The 18,100-nt window shown below is 34.5% G+C and overlaps 2 protein-coding genes across 7 annotated transcripts in view; one reads left to right on the top strand and one right to left on the bottom strand.

The window, feature by feature from the left end:
• Window positions 1-18,100, top strand: part of LOC126840179 (basigin) — a 151,191-nt gene that overhangs the window by 45,743 nt on the left and 87,348 nt on the right. The gene's annotated exons all lie outside the window — the stretch shown is intronic.
• The window catches only part of LOC126840180 (hepatic leukemia factor-like), a 58,338-nt gene that overhangs the window by 8,612 nt on the left and 31,626 nt on the right, over window positions 1-18,100 (bottom strand). The window contains exon 1 of one of the 6 annotated variants that reach the window (XM_050575758.1): window positions 10,363-10,973. The exons of 4 other annotated variants lie outside the window; for them this stretch is intronic. In XM_050575758.1, coding sequence (XP_050431715.1) covers window positions 10,363-10,519 — 157 coding nt within the window. In that variant the 5' untranslated portion in view covers window positions 10,520-10,973. Of the gene's footprint in view, window positions 1-10,362; window positions 10,974-18,100 lie in introns of those variants that run through there. One more of the 6 variants, XM_050575759.1, reaches the window with a different exon arrangement.

Here is an 18,100-nt window from a genome sequence, read left to right as displayed (position 1 = left end):
TGGTGATATTATGGAAGAAAAAAATATTAATTAAATCAATAATTATTATAAATCTATTCGTGGAATATTCCAATAAATACACTGCATAAAATAAGACGGACGGATGATTTCGATTTTAATCGTTTGTTTTATAATTATTATATCTCGTTGAAGAGTTTACCAAAGACGAGACGTCCTTGGCCGACGATATTATACGGAAAAAACCTTAAACGACAAAAGTCGACGGATAAATCATTTCGCATTAATTACAATATTAAGGTGCTCTTCAATTCTCATCACTTTCGTCATTTATACTCTATACATATATAGGGTTATCATTTTATTGTGAACCACTCAGTATCTCATGCGGTTTAATAAGGAATTTAATTTTTGTGTTTTTATATTGTTTTATACAATGTGATCTCAATTTTTCACAATTGTTTTTGTTTATACCGCCCTTCTAACTTAGTTTTTTTCATAGCAACTTTTGAAACTTCCTGTTTTGTCTGTATATGTATTATGAATTATGGTAATTATGTTATTGTTATTAACAGTCAGTAAAATAATTTAATTATAAAACAAAACATTAATTCCCATAAAAACATAGAAAAAAACTAAAAACGTTTTTAAATATATTTTCCTAGCATTTGCACGATATTTATCAATTATTAATTTTATATTTTGTTGTATGTCACATAATTAAATAGACACTAAAATATATACTTGTAATTATTTACAGTATGATCTTTAAGAAAACTCGAGGAGGATGCGTAGTAAGAGAGATTTAATAAAAGTAAACAATCGATAAATAAAGGAGAAATTCGTAGGGTAAAATAGGAAAATATTTAAGATTTTTTAGCGGGCCTGAGGTTTTCAGTTTTTTAGGTTGGGCCGTCTTAGGTCATAGTGGATTCTAAAATGTGTACTTCAGGAAAGCTACAGATTTCCAAAAACCTAGATTTTGGCCAAATTTGCAGACCTGTGCGTTTATAAATTTACCATTGAAAATTCTGAGAGAGGAGGTCAAGTCTCTGGCCCTGCTCTTAAAAATTGCTTATTAATAATAGGCCATATTATAAGAGAAAAATATAATTAGTATTAAGTCAAATAGTATGCTTTTCTTTAAGAAAATTAATTCTAAATTTGTATGTTATTATTCATAAAATACATATGGACCACAATACGCAACTTGTGCATTTCATTATGCGAACAATCGAATTAAAATTGTGTATTGTTATTATCATCTAAAAATACAAATATATTAATAAAATGTGCATTTAGTTTACTATCGAGTAATTCCCATAGGACTTTCATACAGTATCCCGGGAATTGTGGGGTTATGGGAGACTTTTAACGGGTTTCTGCGCCATCGTTAGAGATTCAAATAACAATGTTAGTGGTCATTTTTCGTTCAATTTTTTCTTGACTCGATTCCTACACCCAACCGCCGTCGTGGTATTGATGAAATACAGACGGGAGGTGTGGAAACCGCCGTTCACGAGAAGCTAATAGGCCTGTGATTCACAATGACAACAGTGGCGTACTACCGGGTTTGCATTGCAGTAAGCTTGTTTACGGTTCCATTGTGCCAACGAGCAAACGAACGGACAAACCTACATTTACCGGTCTGATAGCAATAATTGTGCCAAGCGGGCACAATAGTAATAACGATGATAATGATAATAATGAGTGGAAGTGAGCGGCCGTCTGTTTCGTAATGCAGGAAGTAGGAAGCCGTGTAACGGATTTGACACGTTCTTGATTCCATTACTATTCGTTTTCACTTTCTTGCCCGCAAAAACATCAATCTGCAATAGTCATCTCTCCCTCTTTCATCTTAGTTGTGCGCTTACAATTTTTTTCTTCCGACACTCTCTTTCCTCGCCCGTCTCGCCGTTTCCTCCTCCTCATCCTCCTACTCTTCAACGCATTCCAATCCCGTTTCACAGAGTCCGCAATAATATCCACCGTCAACACTATCGGCACATAATATAGTGTGTGGCGGTAGCTGTATACTAGACGAATAATTTCCAAATTTCAGAAGAGATTTGCCGTTTGACGGCGACTGGGTGTTTCACTTCCTATATTTATTATTCATTTATTACGGTCAAAAGTAGAAAACTTTTAAGACAATATATTTATTTACATTTTCGACAACGGGCGGCGGAGGAGAGATAAGAACGCGATCGCTCGCGCCCGTCGCAGAGATAACCATCGCACTTGCGCGCGTTGAATAATAATAATACAATTATTTACAAAATAGGTAAATAAAACATGATGCGCGTTGAGCAAACCGTTCAATATAGAATTGTTGTGCTCTCACGTTAAGAACTATCGGTTAGGTTAGGTTAACAACCTACCAATCGGTATACGATGAGATTAAAGCATGTTATTATTATTTAGATAATGCGCCCAATGACAGAGGTACGATAATGTAAACTTCAATAGACCGCAATAAATTAATAGTGCATTTTATTGTTATATTAACTATAATAATAGTTATGATACGATATGAGGTACAACAAAATAATACAAACGAGTTATTATTTATTTAGTAAATATAACTAAATAGTAAATACCATTGGAAATGCTTAAGAGCCGTCGGCGTGACTGGAGTTGATGTTTCAGAGGATTTTGGTACTCACAAATTAGGTAAACTTCAGAGTTCTCTGACTTGGTTAGGTTAGATAGGCCGGAGAAATATAGAAACGAAATACTAAACTATTAATTACAGAATACAAAAAATACATTATTTTGTATCTGAAATACTAATGTTTGCCCATCGCTGTTCGCACATCAGCTATCTGCCACCTTAACAGTTATCAAACAATCTTGGGACCTATATAAGAGCTGTGGGAGAGTATTATTTCTCCAGACTTTAAACTGTCTAGGACCATTCAGTGGTTGAAAGACAAGCCGCACCTATTAAAAATAAATTTAAACTAATCTAATATATTGATTTTGAATAAAATACTATTATATTTCTAACTAAAGTAATTTCTGAATAACAAAACGAAAGTTCTAAATGATTAACATGAAATAATTGCTATTAGGGTGATTGTCAACTCCAATCTATGTGAATTACTAAAAATGAAAATATTAACTATGTATCTGTAATTAATGTATATTATATTGTTACAAAGATTAAAATTTTGCGACAGTATTATATTTAGTAATTTTTCGAATCTATCAAGTTTCAGTGTAGACAAAAAAATCAAATCAAACACAAGTTACTACTGAATTTCGACGACGATAAAAATAGAAATAATTCCCTGTACTATGTCTTCTTCTTCGCGTGTCGGTTAGCGGTATTTAAATTCTGTAATAATCTTTGGTAATTTATCATTTTTTTTTTACAAAGAGTATAAATTATGAACGTGATAATCTAAACCGATCATAGCACGGCCGTATTATAAAAGAAAGAAAGAGAGAGAGAGAGTAAAAAGTACCGTTAGTAGTCAGGTGGATATATATATGTATACATATATTTTAAGCCCGCGCAAAAACTTTCTAACGTGGTCGTTCGGTAGACCATTTTCTGCGACTAGATTTTCTAGATTGTTGGTCGAAATTCAAATTTTAATCAACATAATAAGATCTGCGTGCAAAAAATAAATTACAAGATAAGCTCTCACGTCGGCCCTGTAATTCGTGAGACATTTTTTTTTTTATATATTATTACTTTAAATATTTTACTTTTATACCCGTCCGACGTACCGTATATGAATATCATTTAAAAAAATAATTACACAGATCAGCTGTTATTCGCATACCATATAATATACTCAATAGCGCTAACATGCTTGTGTACCTGCAAATAATCACGGTACATAGGTGTATATACCTAAAAGGATATGTGTACACACGAGATTCGAGAAGAACAGTTGTGCGTCATGTCGGCGACGCTCAAAGTGAAAGTACTTGTCTTGCAGCCGACGAGAGTCCGGATATAATATTAATAGTAAATAATAATAATGTTATTTCGTGATTGCGCAACGAACAGTCTGCGGTCGAGAGTGAGGGAAAGAAAATTACACTCGACTATCCCGTTGCTATTATTATGTCGTTATTATTAATATTAGTAATAGTAGTAGTAGTAGCAGTAGTAATAGTTACTATTTAAATATTATTATTTCTCACTTGTCCGTGAGAATATGAGATTTCGCGCTACTTATATATATATATATATATATATTTACACACATAAGGTTGCCCAGGGAAGTATACAAACACCGCAATACTTACAATGGATTTTCGGCTTTCTCACGAGGGATTTCAATATTTTTTTTTTATTGTTTCTGAAAAAATGTTTTGTTATACAGCGCACGTTGCAATATATTAGAAGACTGTTGTTTTGATTACCACGGCACCCATAACGATCTCATCCAGTGGCGGGTATCCAAAGGTTTACGAAACATGCTTAAAAAATGATAGCAATCAACGTCGTTGATAACAGAAGAACGGATAGGATATAAAGCTTTCTGCTTATGATAATATTAAGAAATAAGCATTAAGGAACACTAAGTGGTATTGTAGGTGAAAATATCAATGGATCAGTTGGTCAACGAGTAAGTGTCAGTAAGTACAAATTACAAAAGATTGATCGATTATCCAAATTATTCATAGATATTGTCGCTGTAAATGTATTTTATAAATACACCAAGGTAATTTTACAGGTACACGATTTATGTATCACGATTTTGTATCTTGTATCAGTGCTCACTTCTGATTGTAGCTGATATAGTGTATTCTTTTTAGCCTTTCTCTCTTTGCTCCTCCCCTCCCCCCAAAAAAAATATGTCGAGATTCCTTACGCGATGCATGTACGCTGCGAGTATTTTCCATTTTTATAAATAATCTTCACTGGTTTGGTTTATCAACGATAGGTTACAATACTGTTGCATATTAATTTCCATTAAAACAAATGCCTAACTTGAACTTTCTTGATAATTTTACAATAGGTTAATTTAAATTTAAATTTCGATAGGGTTTCAACGAAAACCCCACAAAACTGCTAGACGACACACAAAAAGTCTATAGGAACAAATATTGTTGTACCGGTATAAAACTACTATACCTACTATATGAAACCGAAACGGACGACGAAAGTAAAGGTATTTGTATGACGTACAGATACAGACGAATGCTAATCCGCCGACGAAAAAGAAAGTTCCACTCGCGTCTCGGACACGTTTTAATGACCGTCGTCCTTGGGACAGATCACGTCGGACTCATACAATAATACGTTATGTGCTATGATTTTTTGGTGTACTAGCCGTCCGTCACTGGGAAAGAGACGAAAAAAACCTATCAAGCCAAACACGTTCAAACGATAGGATCCGATATCGAAGAAATATAAAATATAGCTAAAGAAGTAGTAAAAACCACAGAAATACATCCGAGTTACTTAGCGTTCGAGCGGATAAACAAAAGAAATTGTACATGATTTTATTGTGTTGTATACGAGTCGTAGTTAATGCGCAATTTTGATGATGAATATTGTAATTAGGTTTAATTTTTGTTAGGCGTGTGCGTTATTGCAGTTTTGATATCGAGTTAAATGCAATATATAATATGTATGTACATCGGATAAGCTTTACGGGTTCTCGATTGGCAATAAAAACAAATAAAAAAATTGACACACGTGTAAGATAAGAGAGAGGCCAGGAAAACCAAAGATTGTAAACGGTTTGTTTTTTACTTTATTTTACAACAGATAAGTAAAACAAAAATAATAAAAAAAGAATAACCGTTCAAATTGTCCCTACGAATTTAATCAAGCCGCACACACACACGCTTATACTATATTGCATATTATAATATATTTCCTTTATATTTTGTACTGCAGTTTAATTTAACATAAAGTTAGTGTCTCGTCAATTACATTAACAGCCGTTATATTATGTAGGTACCGCCGTTCAGATAGACGGAACTAGTTTATTCGGTTTTCTATTTTGAAAATAACTGTAAATTAATATAATTCCGGTAGGAGGACGTTGTAATATGCTAAAAAAACCTATTAAAATCACGCTAAGGCGGCGCCAGAGATTCCGGAAGGACACCGGTTGCGTTGGCGTCGGGTATTTCCCAGCGAAAGTGGTTCCCATCATCTCACTTTCACTCGGCTTCCCTCCACCGCAGTACTAATGGTGTGTATAGTGTGACCACTGTACCGAAAAAAAACCCGCACAGTCTTTCTCTTCTCGCCCCTCCTTCTCTTATATTTAGTGTACATTTTCTCTCTCTCTCTCTCTCTCTCTCTGTGTGTAGCTAATAATCCCGTTATGTTTTTTTTACTTTCCTGCTGATTTTTTATTATTCAACTCCGACATGCGGTTTTTTAAATTTTTTATAGTGTATTATGTTTAAATACCCACGTCGCGTATACCAGACGCGGATGAAATGCTGTAGAGTATAGGGAGAGGTGGTGGTGTGGACGGGGGCGGAGCGTACTCGCGGGTTCGGTTTTTGGAGGATTTATATTTTGAATTTTTCGCCGACTGCTTTGTCCGGAACACGAAGAAAGTGAGAGTTGCCGAAAACGGAATCGAGTCGGCAAGAACCGTGTAGGAACCTACGTATACAAGTGGATGTAGGATACCAATGCTATATGCGTGTGGTCGGACACGCGCACAAACGGCCGATACAAAACACTTTCACCTACATCGAATATTGTCAAATGCCTATGCCGCGCCGTACGCTTGGTCGGTGGGTTGTGGTCTATTGTGATACGCGCAGTAATCTCAATTTTTACAAGATAATAATAATAAATTTGCGTGGACGACCGACGGAAGAGTAACGCGGTCTATAGAGTTGCTTTCGATTGGACTTGATCTGACAAAAGTCTGGGCGCACTCGTGTAGACTTTAACTGTCAATGGCTAGTAACGACTTCGGCCCTCGCCGACCAGACGATGATCTTTAGCAGTCAGATTATCCGCCCCTTTCACGGATACATTTCAGTTTGAGCGCATTTAATAGTGTAGCAACAGGTAGTTTGGTTAAGCGCGAAAACAACAAAAAAACAGTGTTTGCGACACCGTCCATCGAAAATATGATCTTTGGTAAAAAAAAATTCGGGAAAGCGCGTAGGCGGTGCACGGCCGATGTGTACCACCCCTTTGGGTCTGTCGCCCTCCCCAATGACCGCCCAGGGGATGGGACTATGTTTTTTCACTGAGACGCATACATATTTTATTTGAATTTAACAAAAGTACAAACCATAACGGTTAGCAAATAATAATAATAATAATAATAGTATTATTTGTATTATGTTACTAGTATTATGGTCACCGAGTACGGGTAAAAACCGGTGGAGAATGTTGCACGCGCCCAAGGTAATTTCTAATTTCTACGTTCTACGCGATCTCGACTGGAGTGGTAAATAAAAAATAAAATATGAAGACGATGTGGTGTACCCACGTTGTCATTTTCCATTTCTGCCGTGCGTTGCCGAAGGTGCTAACCGGTCCGACAAGACTACCCCGGAAATAACGGAGGAACGCACACCAAGTGAAAGTGGATTCAATAATAATAATAATGTACGAAACGCCGTCCGTAGCCGACTGTATAACATACAGATACAATAATTATTACAGTCTATATTTATATATATAATAATGATAATAGTAAGAACCGTTCGAATTAAACGTTAATTTTACGTATAATTATTATCATCACAATATATATCTGTGTTTACGTCCTTTGATAAAAATTGGCCAAACAACCATCGTTAAAGTCTCCACTATAATGACTACTTGGTCCGGCAACCAAAAAATGCATAAATAAAATCCCGTTTGATGGACCCAATGGTGATAACACAATACAATGGTCCAATCAAATTGTTCAAGAACTGTTTGAAATGTATCACATAAGTACGATATATTTTATAAGCAGCCATTAGTTATCGTATGCGTTCAAATCGAAACGACAACCAAGAATTTCTAAGTTGTTTACTACTATATAATTATTATAACCCACATGACACACTGATAACAACTAAAACGATGGAAATGTAGGTATTGGTGTCAAATATATTGCACAATGCGATTTATCATCTTGCGTTTTTTAGTATTATTACAACCGAACTCATCTAAAGACTTATCCCTGTCCGCGTTCATTAACGGTGCCGCAGCCCCATTGAAAGACCATAAAACTTTCGAATTTCACTCTCGATTTACCTAATGTATAATACACACAATATTGTATTGATATTCGTTAATGACCTTCTTACAACAATTACATGTATATTTAGTCGGACTAATTATAGAGATCTGCAAAACCGAAACCCACCGCAGTCTTTATATACCAACTATATTATAACCGATACGTGCAAAAGAAAATTATTATTGTGATAAAATAATTATTATAAATACAAATTTAGTGAAAAAATAATAATTTTTTTGATGATTCCGTGATAAGTAGATACGTCATTATGTATAAAGTGCTTAAACTGGGTTCTACTAAAGTACGATTAAGACGAGTTGGAAACAGTACTCATGTATATGTTGATACGTATGTGTGTGTGTTATACATATATTATACGTATGTGTATATATACTAGCAAGAGCTGTTTAATATAATCTCGAGCAACTCGGCGAAGGATTAGGACTTGGGTAAATATAATTCATAGATAATATTTATATTAATTTTCGTTGGTCGTTTCGAGATAATTGTACATACACACACACACATAGGACGGTAAACGAAGATACCGGGAGAAACATTACAGAATATGTACGATGATTTATTCGGATTATTTTTCTTACTGTCGGCTTTACATGTAATATATTATTACTGAAACGCGATTCATTATCAAAATCAACTGTGGCCGGGTACTGCGGTCTTGGGGGGTCGAGACGAAGGAAAACCATTTTCATCTAAATAAAATGTAATATACATGTGTATAGGAAATATTGGAAGTACAACCTAGGGTTTACAGCAAAGCCGAGCGCTGCTTTTTGGACTCATCGGCCGATGGGACCCGTGCGATAATTCTTCAATCGACCGAGACGACTAATACGTTATACATAATAAAGTACTAATAATACATAGAAAATATAATAATAATGCGCTCGCGTTGCTAACCATAGTACGATTGTACGACAGGGGGCGAAGAAGAGAAGAAAATATCATTTGTAATGACCTAGATGCATTGTTGTTCATTATGAAAGCTTAATCACATGTGCGCTCGAAAATCGAATAGAAAGTGCCGTGGGTCTCTTTCAAGGTCGTCTCTCGCCATCAGCTCAGCGTCGTAAACGCATTTCACTTTTAGGCGTCCAAAAAAAAAAAACTAGTAACTACTACTTATACATACAAGAACAGTATATATATATAACGCCGGAAAATGCCGTAAATTATCAGATGAATAATACGTAATAGTGAATTTTGTGATAAGTACATCATATGCGACGCAAAGCGCCATAAAAGCTTAACCCACAAAACCATTATTTCAAGAAAAAGCTAATAATTATAATTGTTTAAATACCAACTCTAAAATTAAATTCTGCATTTGTTGGAACAATTTTTTCGGGGTTTGGGTTAATTTGGTTTTGAAATATTACATTATTCTAAAATGTTTAATGTAATAAAACGAAATTAAATTGTTCGTGCGTTAAGCTTTTCTAATGCTATGTGCCTCATATTAAAATTATTGTTTTTATACAACTCACTATACTCAATATTTTGTATTTTATTATTATAATTGTTTTTTATAAATTTCTGATAAATGTGTTATCGTAATGGTAAAAAAAATAAATATAAAGTGTTACCTAATAAAGATCGGAAAAAATCAGCAAATACTTATTCTCGTCTTATTAAGCTAAGTACCTATAAAATAGAAAAAAAACCAACTAGATATCAACAAATCGTTGCGCAATGTAATATCCAACGATAACCGCCGTTAGACCTTTGACAATCGCGCATCTTTTTTTTTCAGACCGTTAATGAAAAAAAATGTCACCTTGAACGATGAAAACGTAGGTTAATCCACGAACCGTATCGTAGGTTTATAATATATTGAATGGTGATTGCGCATAATATTATGCTAAAGTTGTTAAAAAATATACACAAGAACGAATAAGCAAAAAATACATAAGCCGAGGGTTGACCGATCTGCGCACTTATAGAAATTGAACTTGTACAGATTAAGTAGAACGATTTACATTTCAAGGATTTATCATAGTTAAAACCAGTTTGACTCATATACTTTGACGTTGCCGGATTTTAGGTACACTCGTCATAATTCTGTCTAATTAAATCTATATTTTATTTTGGGAGACGATAATTTTCAACAATTTCGCGTTTGATACTAGCGAGACGCCAAAACTATGCAATCCCCTTAGGACCGGTCGGTCAAAAGACAAAATAAAAATAGATATACCATTCATGAGCATTTGATGTCGCCAAAACTGTTGGTACTGATTCCATCTGGTGGAGTCCGGCGCCAGGGAATGGAGTTGTTGTAGTTGTTGGGTCTGAGCCTGCAGCTGGGCGCTGTGATGCTGGTAGTCCATGACAATACACTTGGCTTCGTACATGTCGTGAGTTTTTTATTTTTATATTATAATTTTATAAATATATATATATATATATATTTTTTTTTTTTTTGTTAATGAATAATCAAACGACACGGTCGGAATGGGGTGCAAATATAATAACGATATTGCGTTTGTTATATTAATTATGTAGACTTCCCGAGACTGGCAAAATGAGATTGAAAATTATCAAACGTTGGCGCTTATACAGCTACAACGACCGTCGGCGGAATTTCGAACCCTTTCGTCAAATCATTACCGTGTGAGCACTTTAGCGACTGATCATCGGCGGACATGTATTATTATATTCGAACGTTTTTATATTCTCGTGATAATATTATGCAAGTGCAAAAACGAAAAAAAAGGGTTATCGACTACCGGACGGGGCACGCGGCGTTCAACAGGGGGCGACTTTACTTAACTAACTGATCTCGGCACGCAGCACCGGCGCTAACTGGCCGGCCCGACGTCGCCGGTACCGCCAGGCAAAGCGGCATGCCCCTCCTTTTCTCCTTAACGAAACCGCACTCTCGTCGTTGCCCGCCGCCGCTGTAGTCCACCGCCACGCATTTAATCATTTTATTACAATATATACCTACTTCCCGTTCATATTTTTCCAACGTAGATTTCGGTATCTCATAAATAAATAATAATAATTCGATTCGGATGAAGAAAAAAAGCAGTTCACACTTTACCATCCGTCGATTTGCAAACATTTACATATATTACTGTTTTTTTAACCAAACGCGAGTCGCCAACGATTGAGTGAAAAACGACGTACGATTCTCAATTTTCGAGCACTTACAAGCGCAAATCGAACGACTTGCAAAATATAGTCCCACAATATTATACCGATAGCCGCAAACATCTGCGTATTGTCTATAGTTGTTTTTTTTTATTTAGTATGTTTCTATTCACGAGGATACTCTGAATCCAGAAAGTTCTCTGTATAATTTGATAATGTATTCTTATGTCGAATGTCTTAACAGGCGGCGCGCAAAACACTGTTCATCGAATGGAGCTTTAAACAAAATAATTACCCTGTACATACACCGCCAACGGCCAAGTATATAATCATAATAACAACGGTAATATAATTTATAATGTGATGGTGTATTATCGCTCGAGTTGTAATAAAAAATAAATAGAGCTTTTTTCCTTGTATTTATATGTATAGCCGTAGAGTTATCTCGGCGCATTAGTAAAAATAAACTCAGCAATAAAACTTATTTGAACGTCGTCAGTGAGTACTGCGTGTGATAAGAGAAAAATAATCATTCGTTTTTTTCATATTTGAGTAATTATACAGGTGTGTTATTAATTATTGTCATGTCGCAGTGCGCGTTTGTAGTCGCCATCCAAAGTACATAAATGTTGTGCTCAGCGCTGTGAAAAATTGTTATTTTTAAAGGTCGATTAAACCTAAAATCATACAAACCCTGTAATATGTCCTGTGTAAATATATAACCATCCATAACCTTGTCTCAAAACTTTGAATTCGTTTTTTATTTTTTTGTGTATTTCTTTGTATTGTCGTATTAATAATATTGAGTGTGACATCAATCATATTCTTTTTGTATATAAGTATGGTCACTCATTATCAGATAATAGAGTTACTCTGCTCTATAAAATCATCACTACGGGCCACGCCACTGTGTTCTTGTCTTCGCTGCAGATATTTTTTTCTAAATATTCATTTCCTTCTAGCTTCTTGCTACTGCTTTTCTTTTTTTTATGGTTCCCCTTATACCTTGGATGTCGAACGTGTTTGGTTGTGGTTAGGTCAGCGGCCAGTTGTTATCTAAGTAGTAATCCCAACTCGCCAAAATTTAAAAAAAAAACCGTCAGACTACGGCAGGGCGAAAAAAAGCAGTACGTTTGAAAATTATTAATTAAACAAGCCTGAGTTAAACTTAAGTTGACATTGACTCGAATAATAATTTTTTAATCATCATTGTGTCATTGAGTAGTTGTTGGTTCGAACTTGTAACTGTTTATGCCGCCAAGAGCCCAATGGGTGGAGTCTGTCAGGCTGCGAACGGTCGGCGGGAATCAGGATTGCTTGGTTTAACACGAGAAAATATAATATTTTGTCGCTAGATCTGATATACGATTTTTATATACAGTTGACGATGTCCTTTGTGAAAAATCGATAAGCATAATACCTCAGCCGCTTTACATGGAAACGGTGTACGACATTTGGGTGAACGACCCGCGGACGGGCGGCTCTAGAAAATTATGTATTTTAAACGCGAGAAAAAAACTAAAACCGTTTTAATAATGTATAATATTATCATACGGTAAGGGTATGATATGATAATAATGCGCGCAGACAAGTTTAAATAGGTACGTCCGTTTAGAATTGTAGTCGTTTAATTTGGACGAGCATGTATACATTTTGTCTTATAACATGTACCTACTACCTAGTAGTGACCCGTTGACAAATTGCGTCTCTGTAAGGGGTTACCTACCATCATGACCTGTACAGGGTGTCCGGCCGTGAACAGATCATAAAATTCAAGTCATGATCAAACATATTTATTGACATGCTGTACATTGAGTTCGATCCGGTAAGTCGAAAAAGAAATTTGCCAAGTGACCACGAAGCGATTAAGACCGTACTAGAAAACCATCGTCGCACTGATCGCCGTTTATTAAGTGTATAATTATATAAAATTAATATAACGACAATGCCACTACATTATTATTATTATTATTATTCTTTGTGAAGCGTCGATTCGTGTGTTATCCATCGCCATAACTCGTCATTTCGGTCTTCTGAAGAGGTACTTGAAGAGAAATTTATGGGATCGGCTTATTTATAGTTTCCTGAAAATGGCCAAATTAGAGAGAAAAACTACACATATGGCAATATAATTATCGGCGGACGGCCGGTAACATAATAGTATAATATGTAAGTAGCTATAGATTTTTTAATTTTGTTTATCTATTATCGATTTAATATGTCATTATATTAATTTATTCGACGCCAAAGAATAATAATAATTAGATCCATCCAAGGCGGCGACAGGTTTTTAAAAAATTCGTCTACACAAACAACATACGTTACCGACAAATTTTGTCCTTGTAAAAAAGAAAACTGGCTCCGCAAGTACGAGGCAAATGTATAAGCAGCGAAAAACGCGTGGAACAAAAACCAATACAACGTATGTGTATTTATTTACCACTTGGTTTTTGGCCGCAGACATACTAAAAAATTGTAAATCGCATTGCTGAGGAAAAATAATCCATGATTTATACAACAACTTCTGAAATGTTAAATTATTAATAAAATAATATTATACACTCAGTAAGTATTTAAAAAATGTTTTATTATTACAACTTTAGGTGGCGGCGAAGCCCTTCTAATCCGTGATCTACATCATTTTATTTATACTAATTTTTAAATTATTTTATAAAAGTAATTCTATTTTTATTTTATTTTTTTGTTAATTCATCAAGAATTGCTGCAGCGTCTTTATAACTGACTAATAAATATGCACAATAGTTTTAAATTTTTATTCAGATTTCGCGAAAAATTGCCTACGTTGAAAACCTACTAATCAACTCTATAGATCACAAACAGCTTTGTTCATAGATAACGTGGTACGAATCGACACAACGTATTTTGTTAATGGAAATTTCCGATCCCTCTTAAGCAGTAATAATCATTATACATGTAGGTATGACCTCTATTATACATATATATATATAGGGATCGTACATAGGGATCGTATATAGGGATCAACCCTATGGTTGATGCGTAATGTGAGTCACTAGGTTTCTGGATTAAACTTACTTACATATTATGTATATACATATAAATATGTAGGATAAATCTGTGCCATTTTTATGACCCGCTACTATATCAACAGTGTTGGCTTGGCTAAGCAGATCCAGACGAAAGAGTCTAGCTGTTGTGTTGTAAACATGTATGTACAGCATAGGATAGGATATCGGCCATACTCTCACGGAACCACAACGGAGGCGAAGTCCCGTTAGACCAGTTCGGCGAGGACCTTTTACGCGAGTGAAAATAATACATACTATAAGATATTTATATAAATATAAAAAAATTATAACGTAAAGTATGACTGCGGCAAGAGTCCAAGGCTGTCTCCTCCAGGTCCGGACGAAAGTAAGTTATTTTTCTTGGCGCACGCGCGCACGACCAATAAAGTTCCTCTCGTGTACCGTTGTAGACTATAATATATTATTATTAGGTATTGTCTGTATTATTATTAAATACTTTTTTCTCTCCAGACGTCTGAGCTCGCGTTTGTGAAAGTGAAAGAAAACGAAATCGTGTAGTAATCCGGTGGACTACAAAACATAACGGACTCTGCTCGTATGTGTGTGACGGTCAAAAATATATATTATAGTCGTCCAAACGCGATTTCGCAATACCGCCGGCCATTAATATTATGCTGATAACAATAACGTGACGTTATAAACGGCATACGGACGATTTAGGCGTCACAAATTCGCACCAGAACGTCGCTGCTAATAAATTATTTAATTTCAATATTACAATAATTATTATTACTCATATTTTGATAGAAAAAAAAACGCATCGCGCGGTATAGTCGTTCTAGGTCACCTGGATAGTCACGTTGGCAATGTAGATAAGTCAATCGTTGTGAGCTAATGAGGTTAATTTATGCACATACAACATTATGATGGGTGCGAATAATTTCGTTGGGAAAACTTTGCGGCCATAACGTGTGCGACCGTTAAAATCTTCGTCTTGGAAACATCAAATTCCAACTAGTAATTGAAATGTTAGAGTGTTATAGAGACAAAAGGAAGAGGGAAATAATATTGTCTATACAATATCGACATCATAGCGAGTCATAAGTGCATTTATTTTTTATAGATATTCCTTGTTAAAATGAAAACACCGTTTTAATCACAAAAAAGCGTCCTCTGTTTTAATAAACAACACCGTCACTCAACATTGCACAACATTTTTAAAACGTAACCGGAAAATTTCAAAAAAGCAAACAGGGTAATTTTTGATACACGCATATAAAAAACTAAGGATGATTTGGATCAAACAAGTAGGTTAAGTACCTATTATTTTGATTTTTTTTTTTTAATCACGTTCAAAAGCGGTAACACCATACGAGCAAGCTGCATCCCAAAACGTAAGCATAAAGCTCTATTTAGGTTTTAATACCTAAAGGTAAAGATGATAATGAATATGAGCTATCTGAGGGAAAATTGATTTGCTTAAAATATTTACCGGTTTTTCCGTTATCGAAAAACTGACACGACTCGTCTGTGTATAAGAGAAACAATAGAGAATATTACGACCATATCAACTTGGAACACGGAAAAATGTACACATGATTATTACGGGTAAATGTTTATCGCGAGTAATTAACCGTGTAAACACACAAATGGAAGGAAACGACGGTGGCATTTTAGACTGTTGGGAAGGGGGATAAAAAGAAGACACTGGCCAAATACACAGGGAAAACACAATTTTTTTTACACGCAAGGAAACGCGTTTGTCGCTGGTGTTCAGTGAAATTCTCGAACAGCGGTTAAGCGCGTAGCGAATGACAAGATCAAGGATTTCTGAGTCAAGAAAGACGGTGTGGCCTCCAAGTCCAGATATTGCGGGAGAACAAGGCTGTGAGTAGGTATAACATATCACAGACGGAGAGAGAGAAAAAATACTTCTAACCTTGTGCGAAAACACAGCGGTAGGTGTAGCTTTTATAATGATAACCGTTCGGTATATGTCGATTACTATTTTATTAATTATAACAATAAATATACATAGTAAATCATACTAAACATTTTATTTTCTTAAAACGCACTGGACTTCACTGAAATGATGACTATTATGACTACAATTTAAGAGGGCGTCGCACCGGTGATTTTCAGTGATAAAAACATGTTTACGCCAATTGAAAATAACTCGCTTAATTTTGGTTTTAGAGTAAAATCACCCATTATAATATTCAAAAGAGAAAAATATTTCAAAGAGAAAGATGGTGTGGTTTTGAAAAAAATTCATTTTTTGAAAAGTTACAGTCATTTAAAAATGTTAAAATAGTCGTTATTTCTAAACTATGTTATACTGCGTTATACTACGTTATACTTCGAATAATGAAAAAAACGCACCGTCTTGCCCTCCGGAAAATTTTTTTCTTTTAATTTTATAATGGGTGCTTTTACTCTAAAACCAAAATTAAGCGAGTTATTTTCGATCTGCTTAAACATGTAGAGATGAAAAAACATTTTTAAATCGTTTGCAAGGATGCTGTGATAGTCCAAAAAATAAATTAACTAATAAATAAAATAGAGTCCTAGTTATTGAACTAACAATTACACATCACAGTTAACCTTTAAATTAAGATTTTTTAAAAAATTGCCTATACTTTACTCCTTAAAAATGGGGGGTCCAACACCGTCTTAAGTATAAAATCACACTTAATAAAAAAATAATTGCTTCGATGTGAATCAGTAGATAAGAAAAAATATTACTAAACAATTATTAAATATCAATAAAAAACCATTATGTCGTTAATGGTGTAGGGCACAGGTGTCATAAGAGGTTTTTTTTGCACTGGGGGGAAGGGAGTAAATTGAGTTTTGTACAGCAATACCTAATAAATAGTTTTTTACACAACATATTAAAAAATAAGAAGCTAAGAAATCAGAATACTAATTTTCGAATTATAATATAATAACAATAGATATTATTTATAAACGACATTCCTTAAAGTTACACCGCACACTTCAGTTAGCTGTGCGCTGAAAATCCGAATGTTCACAACAATGTTATCGTCGAGTCTGATTAATAGAATGTGAATTTGAAGGTATATATATATATCTTATTTAAGAATATTTTATTGAAAAGTTAAAAAAAAAAAATTATACAATTTTTAAAAAACTGGTTATTTTGATAAAAATTGTTTTTTAATTTTTTACATTTTTTTCATTCAGCAGTGCTTTAAAAGAATTTTGGTGTTGTACAATATTTCTATTTACTATTTGGACATCTTTTGTTTCAAGACTTTAAGATAGTAGCATCTATATTATTTTTTTGTAACTCCGGATTTTGAAATCCCTAATAAAGCAGAATTTTGTTTATAATGGTGTTATAATATGTTCTTTATTCTTCCCTCGAAAAACAATTTTCTATTGAAAGAAACTGTATACTCCATAGGTACACGCAAGATTATCTTAAGTCTAATTTTCGGACCCTAAAACTAAAAGTTGCCGTAAAAATGGGAAATAAAAACAAGTTTTCATCTTTTCTGGAGGTGTGCGACTCTTTTGCGGAATGTTACATCATGTTTAATTTTAATTATTCAAAGGAATCGAATTTTTATCGATTTCGAATGGGAGGTGTTGAATTTTGTTTAATATTTTCCTTGTATATACGACCTTTGGCGTAGGTGCGATTTCTAATTTATAGACCGTACCGTATACACAAAGAAGTCGATTAGGTTAAAAAGTTATCGCGGGTCCCGACTCCTGACATAAAAAAAGATAAAAATAACACTAGAAAAAGCACTTTAATACAACACAAATACATTCTCAGCTCTGCGTCGAATCTAAAACAAC

This window comes from Adelges cooleyi, unplaced genomic scaffold (genome assembly GCF_023614345.1).
Source record: "Adelges cooleyi isolate 19-005CV unplaced genomic scaffold, UGA_ACOO_1.1 ACOO_flye_CR_arks_rails_tigmint_CR_PRNA_376, whole genome shotgun sequence".
In the NCBI taxonomy this organism is placed as follows: Eukaryota; Metazoa; Arthropoda; class Insecta; order Hemiptera; family Adelgidae; genus Adelges; species Adelges cooleyi.
This window is presented reverse-complemented; position numbering and strand designations above follow the sequence as displayed.